The following is a 16182-nucleotide window of genomic DNA, read 5'->3' as shown; positions in this document are numbered from 1 at the left end:
CGCTAGTGAATTCATTATTACACCATATGTTAATGCAGCTGGTGAGTGCGCGTGTGGGTGCATCTCTCTCTCTCTCTCTCTCTCTCTCTCTCTCTCTCTCCCCTCGGGTGTGCACTGTGGTCTTTGGGGGAGAACCAGCAAAACAACTGGCCGTGTGTGCACGCCTATAAATACGATAAGAGGGTGCACACTGCAGGCTGTGCATGCATTACGTATTGTTCTCTGCACGGGAGTGTCCGAGTAGATTCTCATCGCGCTCATTCATCGTCACACCACAACAAGGAGCCGAGCGGCGGAACGGAGCAATGCGGAGGGCATATGGAGGTACAGTAAAACTACTTGGACTGTCAGTGTCTCGATGTTTAATCATACGATCGGTGCTGCTACAACAAGAGGCACGAATCTAGACCGAGAAGCGATTCTACTGATACTGACATGCATTCCGAGAAGCGGTGTGTCGAGCGTGCACGTTGTACGGACTAAAACAGGTTGGTTTCGACTAAACTTTCAGGAATTACATCGAAGATGGGACTATTAAACTGCAGATGATTTGAATTCCCGTCGCTTGCACGACAGCAGGAAAATTGCACTTTTATTGGCTGTGAACCGAACTGATGCATCCGAGAGAAGGTCATAGCCAAGTAGTGTGACTCATTATATGCAATTCTAATATTTTCAATGGAAGTCATATCCAATAGCCGGAGATGCAATACAAAAGCTACATCAACAATTTTGCTGCAAGTTCATAATGCAGGTCTTGTGTTGCATGTGTACCTAATATGCTGTGTATTTGATGGGCATGAACGCTCACCAGCAATACAGTCCTGGTCCACTCAATCCAAATGTCTTGTGTGTATGCAGCGTGACTCCACAGATGGACCCCCTGTGTAATGGAGCCAAGAAACCAGAGGGCGATCCCATTGCAGACCCTAGGCCCCCTCCTGCCAAGATGGCCCGTCTGGAGCAACCTGGAGCTGGATGCTCAGTGCAGGAGAGGAACAAGCAAGGGAGTCCTGGGACTAAAAACCCGTATCTGGTCCAGAAAGCTACCACAGGAAGGCATCAGCACAAGAGCTCTCATCAGCCAAGAGGTATGTGCAAACACATCATGTCGTAAAGGCCCATACCATAATATTTGTACGCTTTTTTAAAATGTGATAGTTCCATAACGTAATAACTGGCTACTAACGAAATAAAAATCTTGGGCCAGTAAAATATTGGATCGTTATTAAGTTACTGGTCTGATTTAGAAAAAAAACAAAAAAAGAAAAAAAAACAATCTCTGCAAATGTAATAACTGAGCCCATAAAATAATAATATACTGTACAAATAACACTTTATTGAACTTACCTGTGGAAATGCATATGCTTTCCATCTCTGCCTGTCTCTCTTGCTCTCCCTCTCCCTCTCCCCATGTTCAGGACTTTATTACGTTATTGGCCAATTATTACATTATGGGCCTATTACATTGAAAAAGGGCACATTTATTACATTATGGGCCGTTATTACGTTACGGGCTTCTACAGACAAATCCATAATGTAATAATGGCCCACAATGTACAATGTAATTTTATATATATATATATATGACATGGCAAAACGTAAAATCACTAGCATGAGCGGAGGATTTGAGAGACGAACATTTTAAGGAAACACAAAGAATACAGTGTGACCAAGCTTCTCGTGTGTTCATTTCCTGATATAACATTGCTGGACACTCCACAGTCGAGTAACTGAAAAAGGTAACCCCAGAGAAACAAAAGCGTCTATTGAGTATGCGTTTGAACACACCTACTTATGTGTGTATATACATTATATCTATGTTATGAGCTTATGTATTCTATCAAATTGAAAACAAATGGGCATAGACCTTATGACATCCTTGACTTTATTTTAAAATCTAGTGTTTTTGAGGCAACATGTGTTTTTGACATGTGCACGAGGATTGTGGAGTGTGTCGTTGCATGGCATTGTGCCTTATGAACAAAATGCAGTGCTTCACTTTAAACATGTCTTGCTTTGTATTACTTTTTGGTGAAAATACATATTGTCTAATGCACAGAAGCAAGATGTCAAAAATGATTTGACATTCTCATCATAGTTAGAAAAAGGAGTGGTTGCAATTATATTTTAAAACTTGTCATTGTCAGTTGAAACCAGTTCATTTTGAGTGCAGTCCAAATATTCAATATTTTGTTTTGCAAAGGGTAACTTAAAGGCATATTAATTTCAGTTTCATGATATCCTCTACTTCCACGTCAGGAAGCTCCCTGCCTGTCTTCTGTGTGGTGGAGCACATGGAAAGTCCAGTGGAGGGAGAGAGGAAAGAAGACCATGCTGAATTTGTTCTGATCAAGCGAGATCTGCTCTTCAACCAGCTGATCGAGATGGCCCTGCTGACATTGGGCTACTCACACTGCTCTGCTGCTCAGGCCAGAGGTCCGAAAGACATCTCTTGTTCTACATTTGCTATTTCATGCATTGCAGATTACGGCGGCACAAATCTATGACAAAACGGAGCATCTTTAGCTATAGTATGCGGGTGTAACCAATGACGGGTCTAGAGAGAGTCTTTCGGAAGAAGGCTTTTGCAAAGACAACATTTGGCGACAGTTGGGGTGAAACTGACACTTGTTTTAATCGAACAAATCAGTCTGTGTGGGAGGCTATCTGCTTTATGAGGAAAAACGATAATAATGGTAATAGTAAAACCTATCATTAAAAAAAGACTTTTGCAGTAGGTGTTTAGCAGTGTCATGGGGCCTGTAAGTGACTTGGAGGCAACAGCAGAGGAATGAGAGGAGATACTGTTAGTCTGGTTGTTTTAATGCACATAGTAGGGATCACCTTGGTTTTGAAACCTTCAAGCGTTCTCTAAAAGTACTGCTCAGTAGCGCATTTGTGTGTGTGTCAGGTTTGATCCAGGTGGGAAGGTGGAACCCGCTGCCTCTTTCTAGTGTGACGGATGCTCCGGATGCCACGGTGGCGGAGATGCTGCAGGATGTCCACCATGTTATCACGCTTAAAATACAGCTGCAAAGGTACGTTAAACTCCTTTTTGTTTACATTCTGCTTGCTTTCTCTTGGCTTTTGCTATTTGCTCATGCAAAGACGTGGCCACAGAGAATTCATATTATAATGATAGTAAAAATGAATTCCTGATAACATTGAATTAACACAAAGAGTGTATGACAACTTTATACTTTTCTTTTGTCATACTGTATATGTTAAAACTGTCTGTGCGACCTGACAGTACACTATTATTAAAATGATCTTTTGAAAAATCCTCCCTCTCTGGCCCCATTTTGTGCCTTTAATTTAATTGTATTATTTAAAAACTTCTCTTGCTGCGACAGGAACAGCATATCAGGGACCGTGGCGTGACCGAATAGTGTGTCAGTCATTTTACGTGCACACACACGCGAGCACACGCCGCAGCTTTGCTGTTGTAAGACCGAGCATCCTCAAGCAGGTGGCTGTAATAGTTGATAATAGTTAGCAACAAAAGTTAAAAAGAAGGAATTGGGCAGCTCTCGAGACAAAACAAGGGTAAATGTTCGTGGATTGCACGTCTCGTGCACGTTCACATTAGTGACAGGCATGGTTTTGGTCAGAGACGCGTGGGAGGAGGGAGGAATGAAGTGAGGCAACATTCAGATCTTGCTAGCAGTATGAAAACTGCAGACTCTATCTTTAAGATGAGTTTGAATGGGATTGGTTAATTCTGAACACAGCCACATTCCAGTTATAAGAGGGTGTGCACACTTGGGCAACATTAATGTATTTTTACTTCCCATCGCAAATTTGATCTATACATCTATCAAAAATGGCCTGCGGTGGTTTAATCGTGTTATTTGTCTAGCTGCCCGAAACTGGAGGACTTGCCAGCAGAGCAGTGGACGCACTCGACTGTTCGGAACTCGTTGAAGGAACTTCTCAAGGACATGAACCAGAGTTCATTGGCCAAGGAGTGTCCTCTGTCTCAGGTACTTGCACACGCACACAAACACATACACACTTGTGTGTGTTTGCACCTATCGCTGACAAATGAGACTGGCTGTGTGGGCCAACAGTTAGACAGGAAGTCCAGATGCGGCGCTAGATAAGGTGTGAGGGAGTGTGTGCGTGACTGAAAGAGATTGAGATGACTATCTCGAACTTAGCCCGACCATCACGGTGCCGATGCCAATGCCACCTACTTTTTATTTTTATAACATTCCTCAACTGCAAACATAACTACAAATACCAGAAATTATCAATTTCATCTGTTATTCCCTCAAGGTTTAGGACACCTAAAAGATAAGAGAAATTGCTCACTATCTCCTGTCTTCCTCATATTCCTTCCATCTCAGCTGGCGATAAGATCTAAGATGAGCAAAGTCCTCCCTCCCCCATCTTTTCTCCCACTCTCTCTATCTCTATCGCTTTCTCTTTTGCTCTCTCTCTCTCTCTCTCGCACTCTCTCACTTCCTTTCCCCCCTGCCTGTTTGCAAGACAGATTAAAATAAATATGAGAAGATGAAAGGTGTAATCAGATGTAAAGATTGCGCAGGATGGTCTTGAGGGAAAATGTGTGTGTGTGTGTGTGTGAGAGAGAGAGAGAGATGAGAGAGAGAGAAAGAGAGAGCGAGAGATGTACATTGTCTCACATGACCCCTGATTACATGCACATGTGCAGCAGTAAGCATGAATGCACACATAAGCACCCGTGCACTGCTCACACACACATATCCATCTTTATTATCCCCGTTTTTTTAATGTTTTTTTTGGTAATAACACAGACATGAGTTCATTAATATCAGCTATGTGAACAGCTGAGACACATTGACACAAAGCCACGAGTGCTGCAAATGTGATGAGCATCTATTTTCCTTTCCTTATCTGTTTCAGAGCATGATATCATCTATAGTCAATTGCACCTACTATGCCAACGTCTCAACCGCCAAATGTCAGGAGTTTGGACGATGGTACAAAAACTTCAAGACATCCAAATGCAACAGTAAGTGACTCTACTGTAATTGCACTGAATCTGTACAGCATATGAAAAACATCTTGGGGAAACACGTCTCAAAATAAATTGATCCATCGATCAGAAGTGGAGACCTCCTTGTTCATTGATAAAGCAAGGTCCAGGCATGGTTGAATGAGTTTATGTCATGTCCCCGTTCTCTGCCTCTGCTGTTTTTTCTTTTTCAGTCTCCAGTTTCCTGGCTGACTGCTCGTGGGCGGAGTCTCCTGTTGCACACCTGATGGCAATGATGATCAGTTGGTTATTTGGGTGCAACAGAAACAGAAGGAGGGCGCCGGATTATTGTATTGCATTGCTCTCTCCCATTGGTCCTCGTTGTTCCACACCTATGCGTATTACACTACTGCTTCTTGTACCTTAGTATTAGTTTTGGTACCTTCTGTGTCTGACCCAAACCCTGAGTCACTTCTAATCTGGTGTGGATTAGATTCCCTTTAGTTTTTTTCCTCTTTTCTTGGCGTCATCCTTCTGTTGTGGCTCCGTCCACCGAGTTAGTTTAGAACCGGATAGTTGGTACTTGTTTCACGCTAACCTTTTTGTCAGCGTCTCCTATGGTTTGTACTTTTACTACTTGTACTCGCGTGTTACGTGCACTTTTAGTTCCCCTTTCTCCACGTATGTTATATACAACTTTGGTTATTAAATCGAATGTACGCAACCTAACCACGTGTCTGCTTTTGGGGTCCTAATTCTGTTGATGTTGCGCACTTGTTTAGTGTGTATTAACTTGAGAGACCTAACTTCAAACACATTTGGAATGACTGGAACATACCCTCTTCAAATACTGCACTCATGGTACTAATGTTTACATTTTGTGTTAACAATTGCCCAAATATGTCTGTACTGCATTTTTTCTTCACCAGAGATTGACAGCTTCCCAGACCAGTCATCGCATATTTCCAACACTCAGCAGCCCATCACCAGCAGTGCATCTGATCAAAGCTCCAGCCTTGTTTACCTCCATGGAGGGATGGCCAACATGGTGACTGGAGCCTCCCCTCACAGTATTGGCAACTCTGGGTTGCTAACGCAGACTCTCAACAGATCTCAGCAACAAGTCATGACTCAAATTCTAAACCAGCAGTACGCTGTGCGCCTCATGCTAGCAGGACAGGGGCTTTCACCAGCATCTCAACAGTATCTCAACCACCCCTCTGTAGGGAGGTCTCCTGCCAAGGTCTTTGCCCAAGCACCTGATCCCCAAGCCCCTCAGCAGGCCCAATGCGGCACAGATGGATCTCCTACCGCCGGGCTGCAACACCAGACGGCGGCTGCGTCGTGTCTGGGGTTGGTCGATGTGCCGAACGACATCTACCACTGTGTGCGTGAGGAAATGAAGAGAGCTGGAATTTCTCAAGCCATCTTTGCTCGAGTGGCTTTTAACAGGACCCAGGTATGCAAAGAGGGAAAGTGAGTTCACCAACACTTTACTTGTGTTTTAGTACTTCATCTAATCAGCACCAGTTGAATGTGTGTACTTGTTTTGCCCTGTTAATGCCCAGTTGCAGTATAGAAACATTTGTTTCTATTGTCAACAGGCGTAATGGATAGGAAATATACACTCTGACTCAAAAATATTGGAACAGTTTGCCAATTCCTTTATTTCTGCTGTAGATGAATACATTTGCGCTTGACATAAAAATACAAATGAGACTCAATATCAATATTTCAGCTTTTATTTACAGCGTGGCCCTGATTAGGGCAAGCGGTATAAAAATGGATGGATGGATTTATATACATTATCTGGAATGAATACACAACTAAGAGGATAGCACCTTTCGTTTGAATCGACCCATTTTTCATGTGGGCAAAAGTATGGAACTGAAGTAGTAAGAAACATGCGAGTTATGTTTTACTGCCCAGATGTGTCCTATTACATCTATTATTCAAACAATAAATAGCACTGAATGTCTATGGTCGTTTTCAGTTGGGGATTTGCCTGTGAAGACATATCAAGTCAAGTCACATTTATCTAATCACAAGAGTCTCAAAGGGCTTCAATCAACATCAGGGTTATATCAGACACATTTATACCAGGTAGAAGTGTTACCAACATGAAAAACAGAGTTGCTTATGCGTTAAATACAAGCAATTGTAAAGTTGATAGATAGATAAGAGCAATTGCATAAGCTCTGGCCTAAGACAATACAACCATTTATGATGTCCTCACAAAGAAAGAAACCACTATTGTACTACATAACAGAGGTTGAATGGGTAGACCAAGGAAAACAACAGCCGCTGACCAAAGAACCTTTGCGAGAGCTGTAAAGGGAGACCCTAAAACAACTATTAGTGACATCAGCAACAACCGCTAAAAGGCAGGAGTGAAAGTAACACAATCTACTGTTTTCAGAAGAAAACTGTAAAAAGGTACAGCAGTTCCACCAGAAGATGCAAACTACTCATTCACAATAAGAATAAGAAAGCCAAGATGAAATTTTCCAAAGCTACAGAGATGAGCCTCAAAACCTCTGGGACAATGTTTTATGGGTTGATGAGACAAAGATGAACCTTAACCAATGCAATGTAAAGCTCCTTAATCTTCCTGGATGATGTAGGATGGCGGTCTACAGAAACATTTTGTTTGTCAATTTAAAGAAAGATTGGCACATCCTTCCTAATGCAGTAGGATAATGGACCTAAACACACTGCCAAAAATACAGGGAGTTAATCACGGGCAAGAAGCAGACGGTTTTAGACTGGCACAGTCAATCTTCAGACTTAAACACTATCAAGTATGTATTTTAGATGTGGATATTTATTTTAGATAAGAGGGCAGTTAAGAGCGGCACGGTGGGCGACTGGTTAGAGAGTCTGCCTCACAGTTCTAAGGACCGGGGTTCAATCCCCGGCCCCGCCTGTGTGGAGTTTGCATGTTCTCCCCGTGCCTGCGTGGGTTTTCTCTGGGCACTCTGGTTTCCTCCCACATCCCCAAAACATGCATGGTAGGTTAATTGACGACTCTAAATTGCCCGTAGGTGTGAATGTGAATGCGAATGGTTGTTTGTTTGTGTGTGCCCTGTGATTGGCTGGCAACCTGTTCAGGGTGTACCCCACCTCCTGCCCGATGATAGCTGGGATAGGCGCCAGCACGCCCGCGACCCTAGTGAGGAGAAGCGGCTCAGGAAATGGATGGATGGATGGAGGGCAGTTAAGAGAGTAAAAGGCCTGGGAAAGCGCCAAAGAAGAAGAATGCAAAAGTTTGGTGATGTCATCGGGTCACTGGCCTGATGTAGTTATTGCTAACAAAGTTAAAAAAAAAAAAAAAAACCCCTACATATTATTCTTATATAGTTTTTACTTTTCTGTTCCAAAACATTTGCTCACCTAAAAAAAAAATGGTGTCTCGTTACAAATAATAAGTACCTACAATTAAAATCTGGACTGTTGATCCCTTCTCTTCAAAGGGTGTCCAAGTCCAACAGCAATACTCTTCGTTCTTCTTCTATAATGATATTTTTCTAGTTGACTTCTCATTTTCACTGTCCCGACTTCATAACCTACGGTGAAATGCACGCCAGGTCAAGGTTAGCCAGAGTTAACACTGAACTATACCACTTGGTGTTAACACTGCCGTAGATGGTTGCCACTTTGGTGTGGCATTTGCCGCAATGCCCCCTCCCCCGTTTGCATGTGCAAGCATGGTTGTGCCAGCTCTCTGCAGCAAAAATCTGGTGCCAACACTGAAGCAGCTGCTGGCTACCTAATCACAACCCCTTGGAGAGATCCTTTCTCCTTTTCCACCTCTGATTCCTTTTCACTAGCCCCCCATTTTGCCATCCCTCAATCTGTTTCTATTCATTTGACCTTTTATTGTCAATCTGTTTTCTAATCTTTCTTCCTTTTCTTTTTTCAGTCTCCCTCATTTTCATATCCAAATCTCGTATCGCCTCTAATATTAAAATGCCACATTAGCTGAGGCCACTTTACATTCACCAGCACACCCAGAGAAATGAGGCTCAAAGGAGGCTTGTTAATATTATCATCATCATCATTATCATTTTCATCACAATAAGCAGAGCTAGCTATTATCCATGCCCATGTCTCCCGACTGCCAGCTCCAGGGTTCCCCAGTGTCATCCGTACAAGTTGGCATTATTCCAAGATGCCATCTAGTAGTGGAGGGATCATTTGTCATCTTAAGGCTCCACTCTGTTAGGAAGACAGTGGGTTTGTGGGTGAATCTGAGGATGATATGACTTGGAAGTGTGTTTCCTCCCAAGCTTTCTAACGCCTAGCATGAAATGTCATTTATTTTTCAGGAACAAAATCCCTCCACTCTGCACATCATGTTTGACGGTTTACGCATATAGACCCACAAAAGACCCAGAACAATAGCAGCATGTAACTGGCTCACAACTATGTGCGGCTTTGAAATACTCAACTGCAGAGGCATGCCTGGCCAAATTAGATTTAGAGATGAATATGGAAGGCTTTTGAATAAGTCTTATAGGTCTTTCACACCAAGGAGAAACTTTAAATGTGTCGTATGATGTAATGTTCAAGAAGCCAAGGCAGCCAACTGTGGATGCATATTTTGTCATGTGAATATTGATTTGAAGAAACAAAACATGACAAGAAACTCACAATGAACAGCTTTTGAACTTTCCTTATTTTATTGTCCAAGAATATCACTGGTGTCAACCCAAATATTCAAAAGGTTACTACTTTAGAATAATTTTTTTTTGGGTGCACTTAATTGTAGATAAGCATTCTTCAACCTTTTGGGTTAAACAAATGGCCTAATTACAATAAATAATAGAATATATTATTCAAGCATTTGCTTTCCTTGTGTGAATGGACAGGTCCTGTCTTTAAATAAATCATTGGTTGAGGGGTTTATCATCTCACTTACCTCTTGGCAAAAGATTTTGAAATATTTCATTTTAATTCCTAGGTGATTTAAAGGTAGAAAGTAGAGATCAGTAAGCATCTAATATATCGTAACAAATATGTCCCTAAATGAATCTGTCTTGCGTGTTTACTAGGGCCTACTCTCTGAGATTCTACGAAAGGAGGAGGACCCTAAAAATGCCTCCCAGTCTCTCCTGGTCAACCTGCGGGCCATGCACGGCTTCCTGCAGCTGCCCGAGGCAGAAAGAGAACGCTTCTACCAGGAGGAGAAAGAGCGAAGCCTGACTGGATTTACACCGAGCTGCAACAACACTCCACCAAGATGCACTCAGGTCTCACAAACCCGCAGTGAAAGACCTCTGAAATAGTTGCAGTAATTATGCCAATGTTTTGCACAAATATTGCAGTACTCTGGGCTTATTATGTTTATTTATGTGTGCCACTGCAATGCGTATACATTACTATTCTGCAGGCTTAGTTTCATTTATTTAATATTATACTCTATCACTTATAGGGTAATACAGTTTGTGCCCAAAATGTTTTTTTTTTAATTTCCCACTATAAACAAATAGAGATGACTGTGATATAAATAATACTTTGACATCATTATTATATATATATATATATTTTTTTTTTTAAAAGAGGTGTATCTCCCTTTCACTTTGGCTCTACCACTATGGCAAACAACAATTACATGTAATATTCATTCGTATCAGCCAAAGGTATGATACTTTTCTGTGTATAAAACTGCAGCGTCTCTCACAAATAGAATCCAATAATGAAAATTTTAACTTTCGGTTTGGTAGCTTCCTCTTAAAACAACACCTTGATTCAGACGATCAGCACATTAAAATGCTCACTTTTCCTGATTCATTGGAGGTTGCCCACTCCCTAGCTGCATTACCATGGCAACTGCCAATTACACATATAACAAGTGCTTTTTAAATCAGTGAACAATGCACATACAAGTTGCTCTTGTGTAAAATTTACTGTAGCTATTTTCTGAGACCAAAAGTGAACTCAGTCCATTCACAAACGGTGCTAAACCTAATACTGCACATAAAAAAAGAATAAAATAAAAACATGTCATGAATGCAAAATCATATCAAATAGGTGGCTTTAGTTCAAGCAAAAAATCCCGTCTAATTCCACATCGATCAGAATTAAAGTCACTGCTAGCAAGTAGTGTCGCATAGTCTGATTATCATTTACTAGACACTTACCATCCACAATATTTGGATTACACCTGCAGAGACCACTGAGACAATTTTGGGCAAAAGACTACAACCCTGGACTAGTCGCCAGTCAATCACAGGTTAACGACAGACAACCATTTATACTCACATTTTCGTCACCGAGTGTGAACTGAACCGACGCTGTCTGCACGGAATTCAGGCAAGTGAACCACTACAATATCAGAAACCATTTTAATTATGCAGGAGGATGAAAGCACAGAGTACAGTTGCGCAACCTAGTGGACAGCTTGATAAAATGCTTTTCATCACACCTTCAACCCCTTCAAAAAAATGTCGTGATTGAATAAAAAATTCAACATTATAGATACTATTCACTGCCCAAGGTGAGAACTCGATTTATTGTTATGAGACACAAAAAATGTAAACTGCGTGTCAAGGCTGTCGCAAACAACCAACTTTAAATCCAAAGGGTTTTAAGTTAACAATAGAGAGGAAATAGAAATAACTCGTATTCAAAATTGTGTTTTTATAATGTATAAAAATCCATGAGGGTAACAGTGACTTGGCCATTAGTGGATCCTATTACCATTCTTGTTGCACTTTTTAATTACTTCTATTATATAGTTTGGCCAGCTCCCAGTTTATAACAGCTAATTCCCTTTTCACGTGGCACATATTTAAATCCAGTGACATTGTTTTTTCTTCCTGTAGGCCAGACTGTCACCAGTTACAACAGACAGAAGTGTGAGGACAGATAGTTGCATTCTCAATGTCAGCTCCTCTATCTATGAAGAGATTCAGCATGAAATGAGGCGAGCCAAGGTTTCTCAGGCTTTGTTCGCAAAAGTGGCTGCATCCAAGAGTCAGGTACTCACTTATGTTCTCAATATACTGTCATGGAGTTACTATTTGAAACGCGACAGCTGTACTCTGCAGCGGACTATCATTAGTACATCTGACTGCTATTGTGTCAAAAGTAATGACTGTAATAGTTACCATTAAAAAAATACAAAAATAATCGCAAATGCTCACATATACATTCTATTTATTTACATCCATGTATACAGTAAGTAACAGCACATGCATGCACATGCATTCGTGTATGCTGCAAAATACACACAAGCATGATATGAATGTTTATCGTTCTCATATTTTATGGCAGCCGCCATAAGCTTGTTATTGCTTTTGTTTGGAGGATAATTTCCCGGCGTGGATTGGCGGGAATGTTCTTTCCTTCCTTTTTCACTTCTCTCATTCTCTTCTGCTTGTTGTCTTCTATCATAAAGATGTATAGAGGTCATTCAGCAGTCATCATGGGGGGGAAAAAAGCAGGTGGTCCAAAACTCCTTAGTTTTTATTTCTTTTCTTTTCTATGGCTTTAATTCTAATAATACTTTTATTTACCTCGCTATTTCTCTCTCCCTCCCTCTCCTCGTCTCTCTGTATTAACCGGCTGTTTGGCAGGCAGATCCATGCTAGATCTTTTCTGTTATATCTTCCCCTTGCATCTGTATGGCATTGGGTGCTGGTGTTGGGCAAGGGCCATTTTTTTGTGTTGCAACGGGGCTATATTAGTTGTGAATTGCTTTCAGACCATTTACAAATACAAGCTTGAGAACGTTATTTTCTAGAATTGCTCATTTCATTAAAACAAATAAAATGGACTTGCACACGAGCAATGTAAACATTGCATGTATAAGGGTGTGAATAGGCAAAATAGGGATAACTGCACAGCATTTTGGGTTATTTTCCAATGTATTACAAAGCTATAGATTACATGTGGTTCTGGCCCACAGGGTTGGCTGTGTGAGCTGCTTCGTTGGAAGGAAGATCCCAGTCCAGAGAACCGAACCCTGTGGGATAACTTGTGCATGATCCGCCGTTTCTTAAGCCTGCCGCAGACTGAACGAGATGCAATTTACGAGCAGGAGAGCATAAACACCCCTGCACAGAACTGCACTGAGAGACGTACACTATTCGGCAATGAAAATGTACCGGTAAGGTGGGAAAAAAAACATGTTGGCGCTATTTTCTAATTAGATTTAATCACATCATGGATTCAAACAATCCACCTACGGCTGTCGCTTTAGCTATGAATTATTAAATCAAACGAGGTTAAATCCCAGCATTTAGATGAGTTGACAATAAAATGTAACATCTTAAATAAGTCACTGTTTTTCAAATGTAATGACTGATTGTTTCTTCCTCTCCTAGTATCAACGTAACGCTCTGCTGTCTCAGCAACACCATCTACAACCCCACCAACCTTTGCATCCAGAAGCAGGACCTCATTCGTCTCCACGGCAACCATGCACCTGCATCACCCGCTGAGCTGGAGACCGGGAGCAACTGGGGGCTTTTGAGAGTCAGTGTGCAGGGCCAGAGCAGTAGCAATGGTGAGGACTCGGTTGAGGGAGGAGGTGAAGGAGACAATGGAAGTTATGGTGTGGACTGGAGTTATCCTATGAAAGTGAATAATGTTGAAAGCAATGAGCACGTGACTGAAGTAGATGAAGGCGGAGAAAGCGTAAAGGATGCAACAGTCAAGGAAAAGCTTCAAGTGGAGTGGCCCAGTTTGAAGGATGAAGACGGTGATGGGTTTGGGATTTGTGCACAGGCAGATAACGAAGGTGAAGTCCAACATACGGGATTACGAGTGTCTCATGAAGCCTTGGGCATTTTGCAGAGCTTCATCCAGGATGTGGGCCTCAACCCAGACGAGGAGGCGGTCCACACCCTGTCAGCTCAGCTGGACCTGCCCAAACACATCATCCGTAGCTTCTTCAACAGCCAAGACCTCATATCCGGTCGACCCCACGAGCAGCATCAGTGCTGCAGTCAGATCCTAAAACACAAACAAGAGAGCCAGCGTCACTGTGCAGACGGGACCACGTCAGTCAAAAGAACTGAGCAACACGAGGAGGTAAAAAGGGAAACAGAAGAAATGAATGAGCGGAAAAGACTAATGGAGAGAAATGACACAATGAACATTATTACTTTGAAAGGGTTGGATATTAGCACTCAAACCATTTCCACAATGAAGGAAGAAGATGACAACTACAATATATCAAACCATAATATTAAGCCATAAGATGCTTCTTTTCTCTAATGCATCACCTTTGTATGAATCCTTCAAGATCAATTTCATTTTGTTTACTTTTTCTCCTATTCCTCTTGTGGCGTATTACACTTACAAAACTGTTGATGTAATTTCAGTCGCATTTTGAATCGAAAAAACTTTGTATGTGCAGTTATTATGACCCACGGTGTAGCTACTTCCTCCATGAATGGGACCAATAAAAGAACTATTGTAGCCGTCATTTAGCTTTTCAAAAATGTTCATACCAGAATAGTGTGTCCCTCTGTTATCATGTAATCCATATCTCTACTGCATTTGTTAAAATTATACGTAAAACGTGTTGTCCCCTTTTTTTCAATAGTCTTTTTCTGTATGTTTGCCTTTGTTTTAGGTTGAAGTTCTTCGTGTTGTTTTTTGTAAAACATAATAATATATAGTAATATCATATAACCCCAACACTGATAGGTGGATCAGTGAGGTTTTTGCATTTGCAGCTTAAGCGATGACTCTTGCAACCTGTACTGCCGTGCTTAATAAATAACTTGAATAACTCAATAATAATAATATAACTACTGATCCGAGCAAGAATGATGTTTTGTTAATAATCACAGAATCTATCAGAGATAAAAATTTATTCGTGAGTACATTCAGTCCATATTCAGTAAATATTTTGTTGCATGGTTCATCCTCTCTGTCTTGTCATGTATTCTTCTGAGAGTTTGCCTGTGTGCCCCTGACAAGCAGATTATTGCTCGCATATCGACTGAAAGAGTTGACCTCCAACATTGAAGCCCCATTTGATTGGTGTAGAATTACAGAGCAGATATTTCCATGGTGATACTTTCATCATGAAAGCAACATCATCAATAATATTAGCAACAACAACGATGATGGCACTCGTGAAATGCAGTGTTGGCAAAGGTGATGATCATAACGCGCCCCCTTTGCCCTCAACATTATCTTTATTGAGTGTTTGTTAAAAGCACCTTGACAAGAAAGTGTTTCTCAAAGCTCGTCTCGCTGCAGAAATCGCGATAATTAGGGTCTTCATAAAACTGTCCTGATGAATCCTCACGTAGTAAAGTAGAAGCCCTTATGTCATGTGCACGTCTTTGGCATTTTGCGCAATGTGACACAGGTAAATAAGCAACACTATTGACAAACACACAGGCATATTGTGTTTAATCTACCGTGAGCTCTATTGTACCTTTTTTTTATTTTTTTTTTTTTTTTAATTAACACAACGCTGAAAGTCAAGATTTGAGTACCATAAAGTGCAGCGTCCAAAAGGTCTCTTTACAAAAGCTAAAACTATTACAAAAAGCAATTGATGAGATAATCAGATTTGTTCTGTATATTAAAAATGCTTCCCTTTCCCTTTATTCAACATTGTCCCTGACTTCATAATTCTTTGTGTCGCGCACAAATTGACGAACGTGTCGGTGGACGTCTTCCATACATAATCCTCCGATGGACGTTTTTGTCCTAAATCCAAATGTCGACACGGGGTGGGGTGCTGAGGGCACTTTTTGGCGTGCCACCACTGACAAGGACCATTCTAATACTGTATTTGTTCCATATAATCGTATCATTTTTTAATCCCAAGAGTCTCTTTATTTTGTAGTGTTTGTCTTGGCTGCACTGCATCCACTAATGTGTATGTTAAGTGTTTTTGTCCAATCAGATTTCACCTCCATGTGTTGCCATGTCAATCTCATCTGCCAAGGGCCTTCAGAACCAGTAGTGCTGGCCGATGTAACTTCAACTACATCAGATTTCAAACTCAATTCACCTCACAGGGCCAGCTACCTGGCTCACAATAACGTCAGCATTTTCCCATTCTCTGATTGGTTGGCCAGATCAAGCCAATTCAGACTAGCAAAACAGATCTGTATTGATCTGCACACATTAATACATTTAATAATCTCTGGTAAGCATTTTTTTTTGGTCATGTTATTAGACAAATACGGGTTCTGAACTGGACCTGATTATCTATGTGACACAGCTGCGTGCTGTTATATTGC

The 16182-nt window shown here is 41.3% G+C and overlaps 1 protein-coding gene across 1 annotated transcript; it reads left to right on the top strand.

The window, feature by feature from the left end:
- The first annotated feature begins 108 nt into the window (after positions 1-108).
- On the top strand, positions 109-15482 carry satb1a (SATB homeobox 1a). Its single transcript, XM_061759728.1, is given in 12 exon segments — positions 109-324; positions 862-1091; positions 2263-2439; positions 2915-3041; positions 3863-3986; positions 4891-4999; positions 5893-6422; positions 10018-10215; positions 11791-11946; positions 12876-13076; positions 13294-13395; positions 13397-15482. Coding segments are annotated over 11 exon segments (2715 nt in total). The 5' UTR covers positions 109-324; positions 862-874; the 3' UTR covers positions 14171-15482.
- Positions 15483-16182: the final 700 nt, after the last annotated feature.

The sequence above is a fragment of the Phyllopteryx taeniolatus genome, chromosome 21 (assembly GCF_024500385.1).
Source record: "Phyllopteryx taeniolatus isolate TA_2022b chromosome 21, UOR_Ptae_1.2, whole genome shotgun sequence".
NCBI classification, from domain to species: Eukaryota; Metazoa; Chordata; class Actinopteri; order Syngnathiformes; family Syngnathidae; genus Phyllopteryx; species Phyllopteryx taeniolatus.
This window is presented reverse-complemented; position numbering and strand designations above follow the sequence as displayed.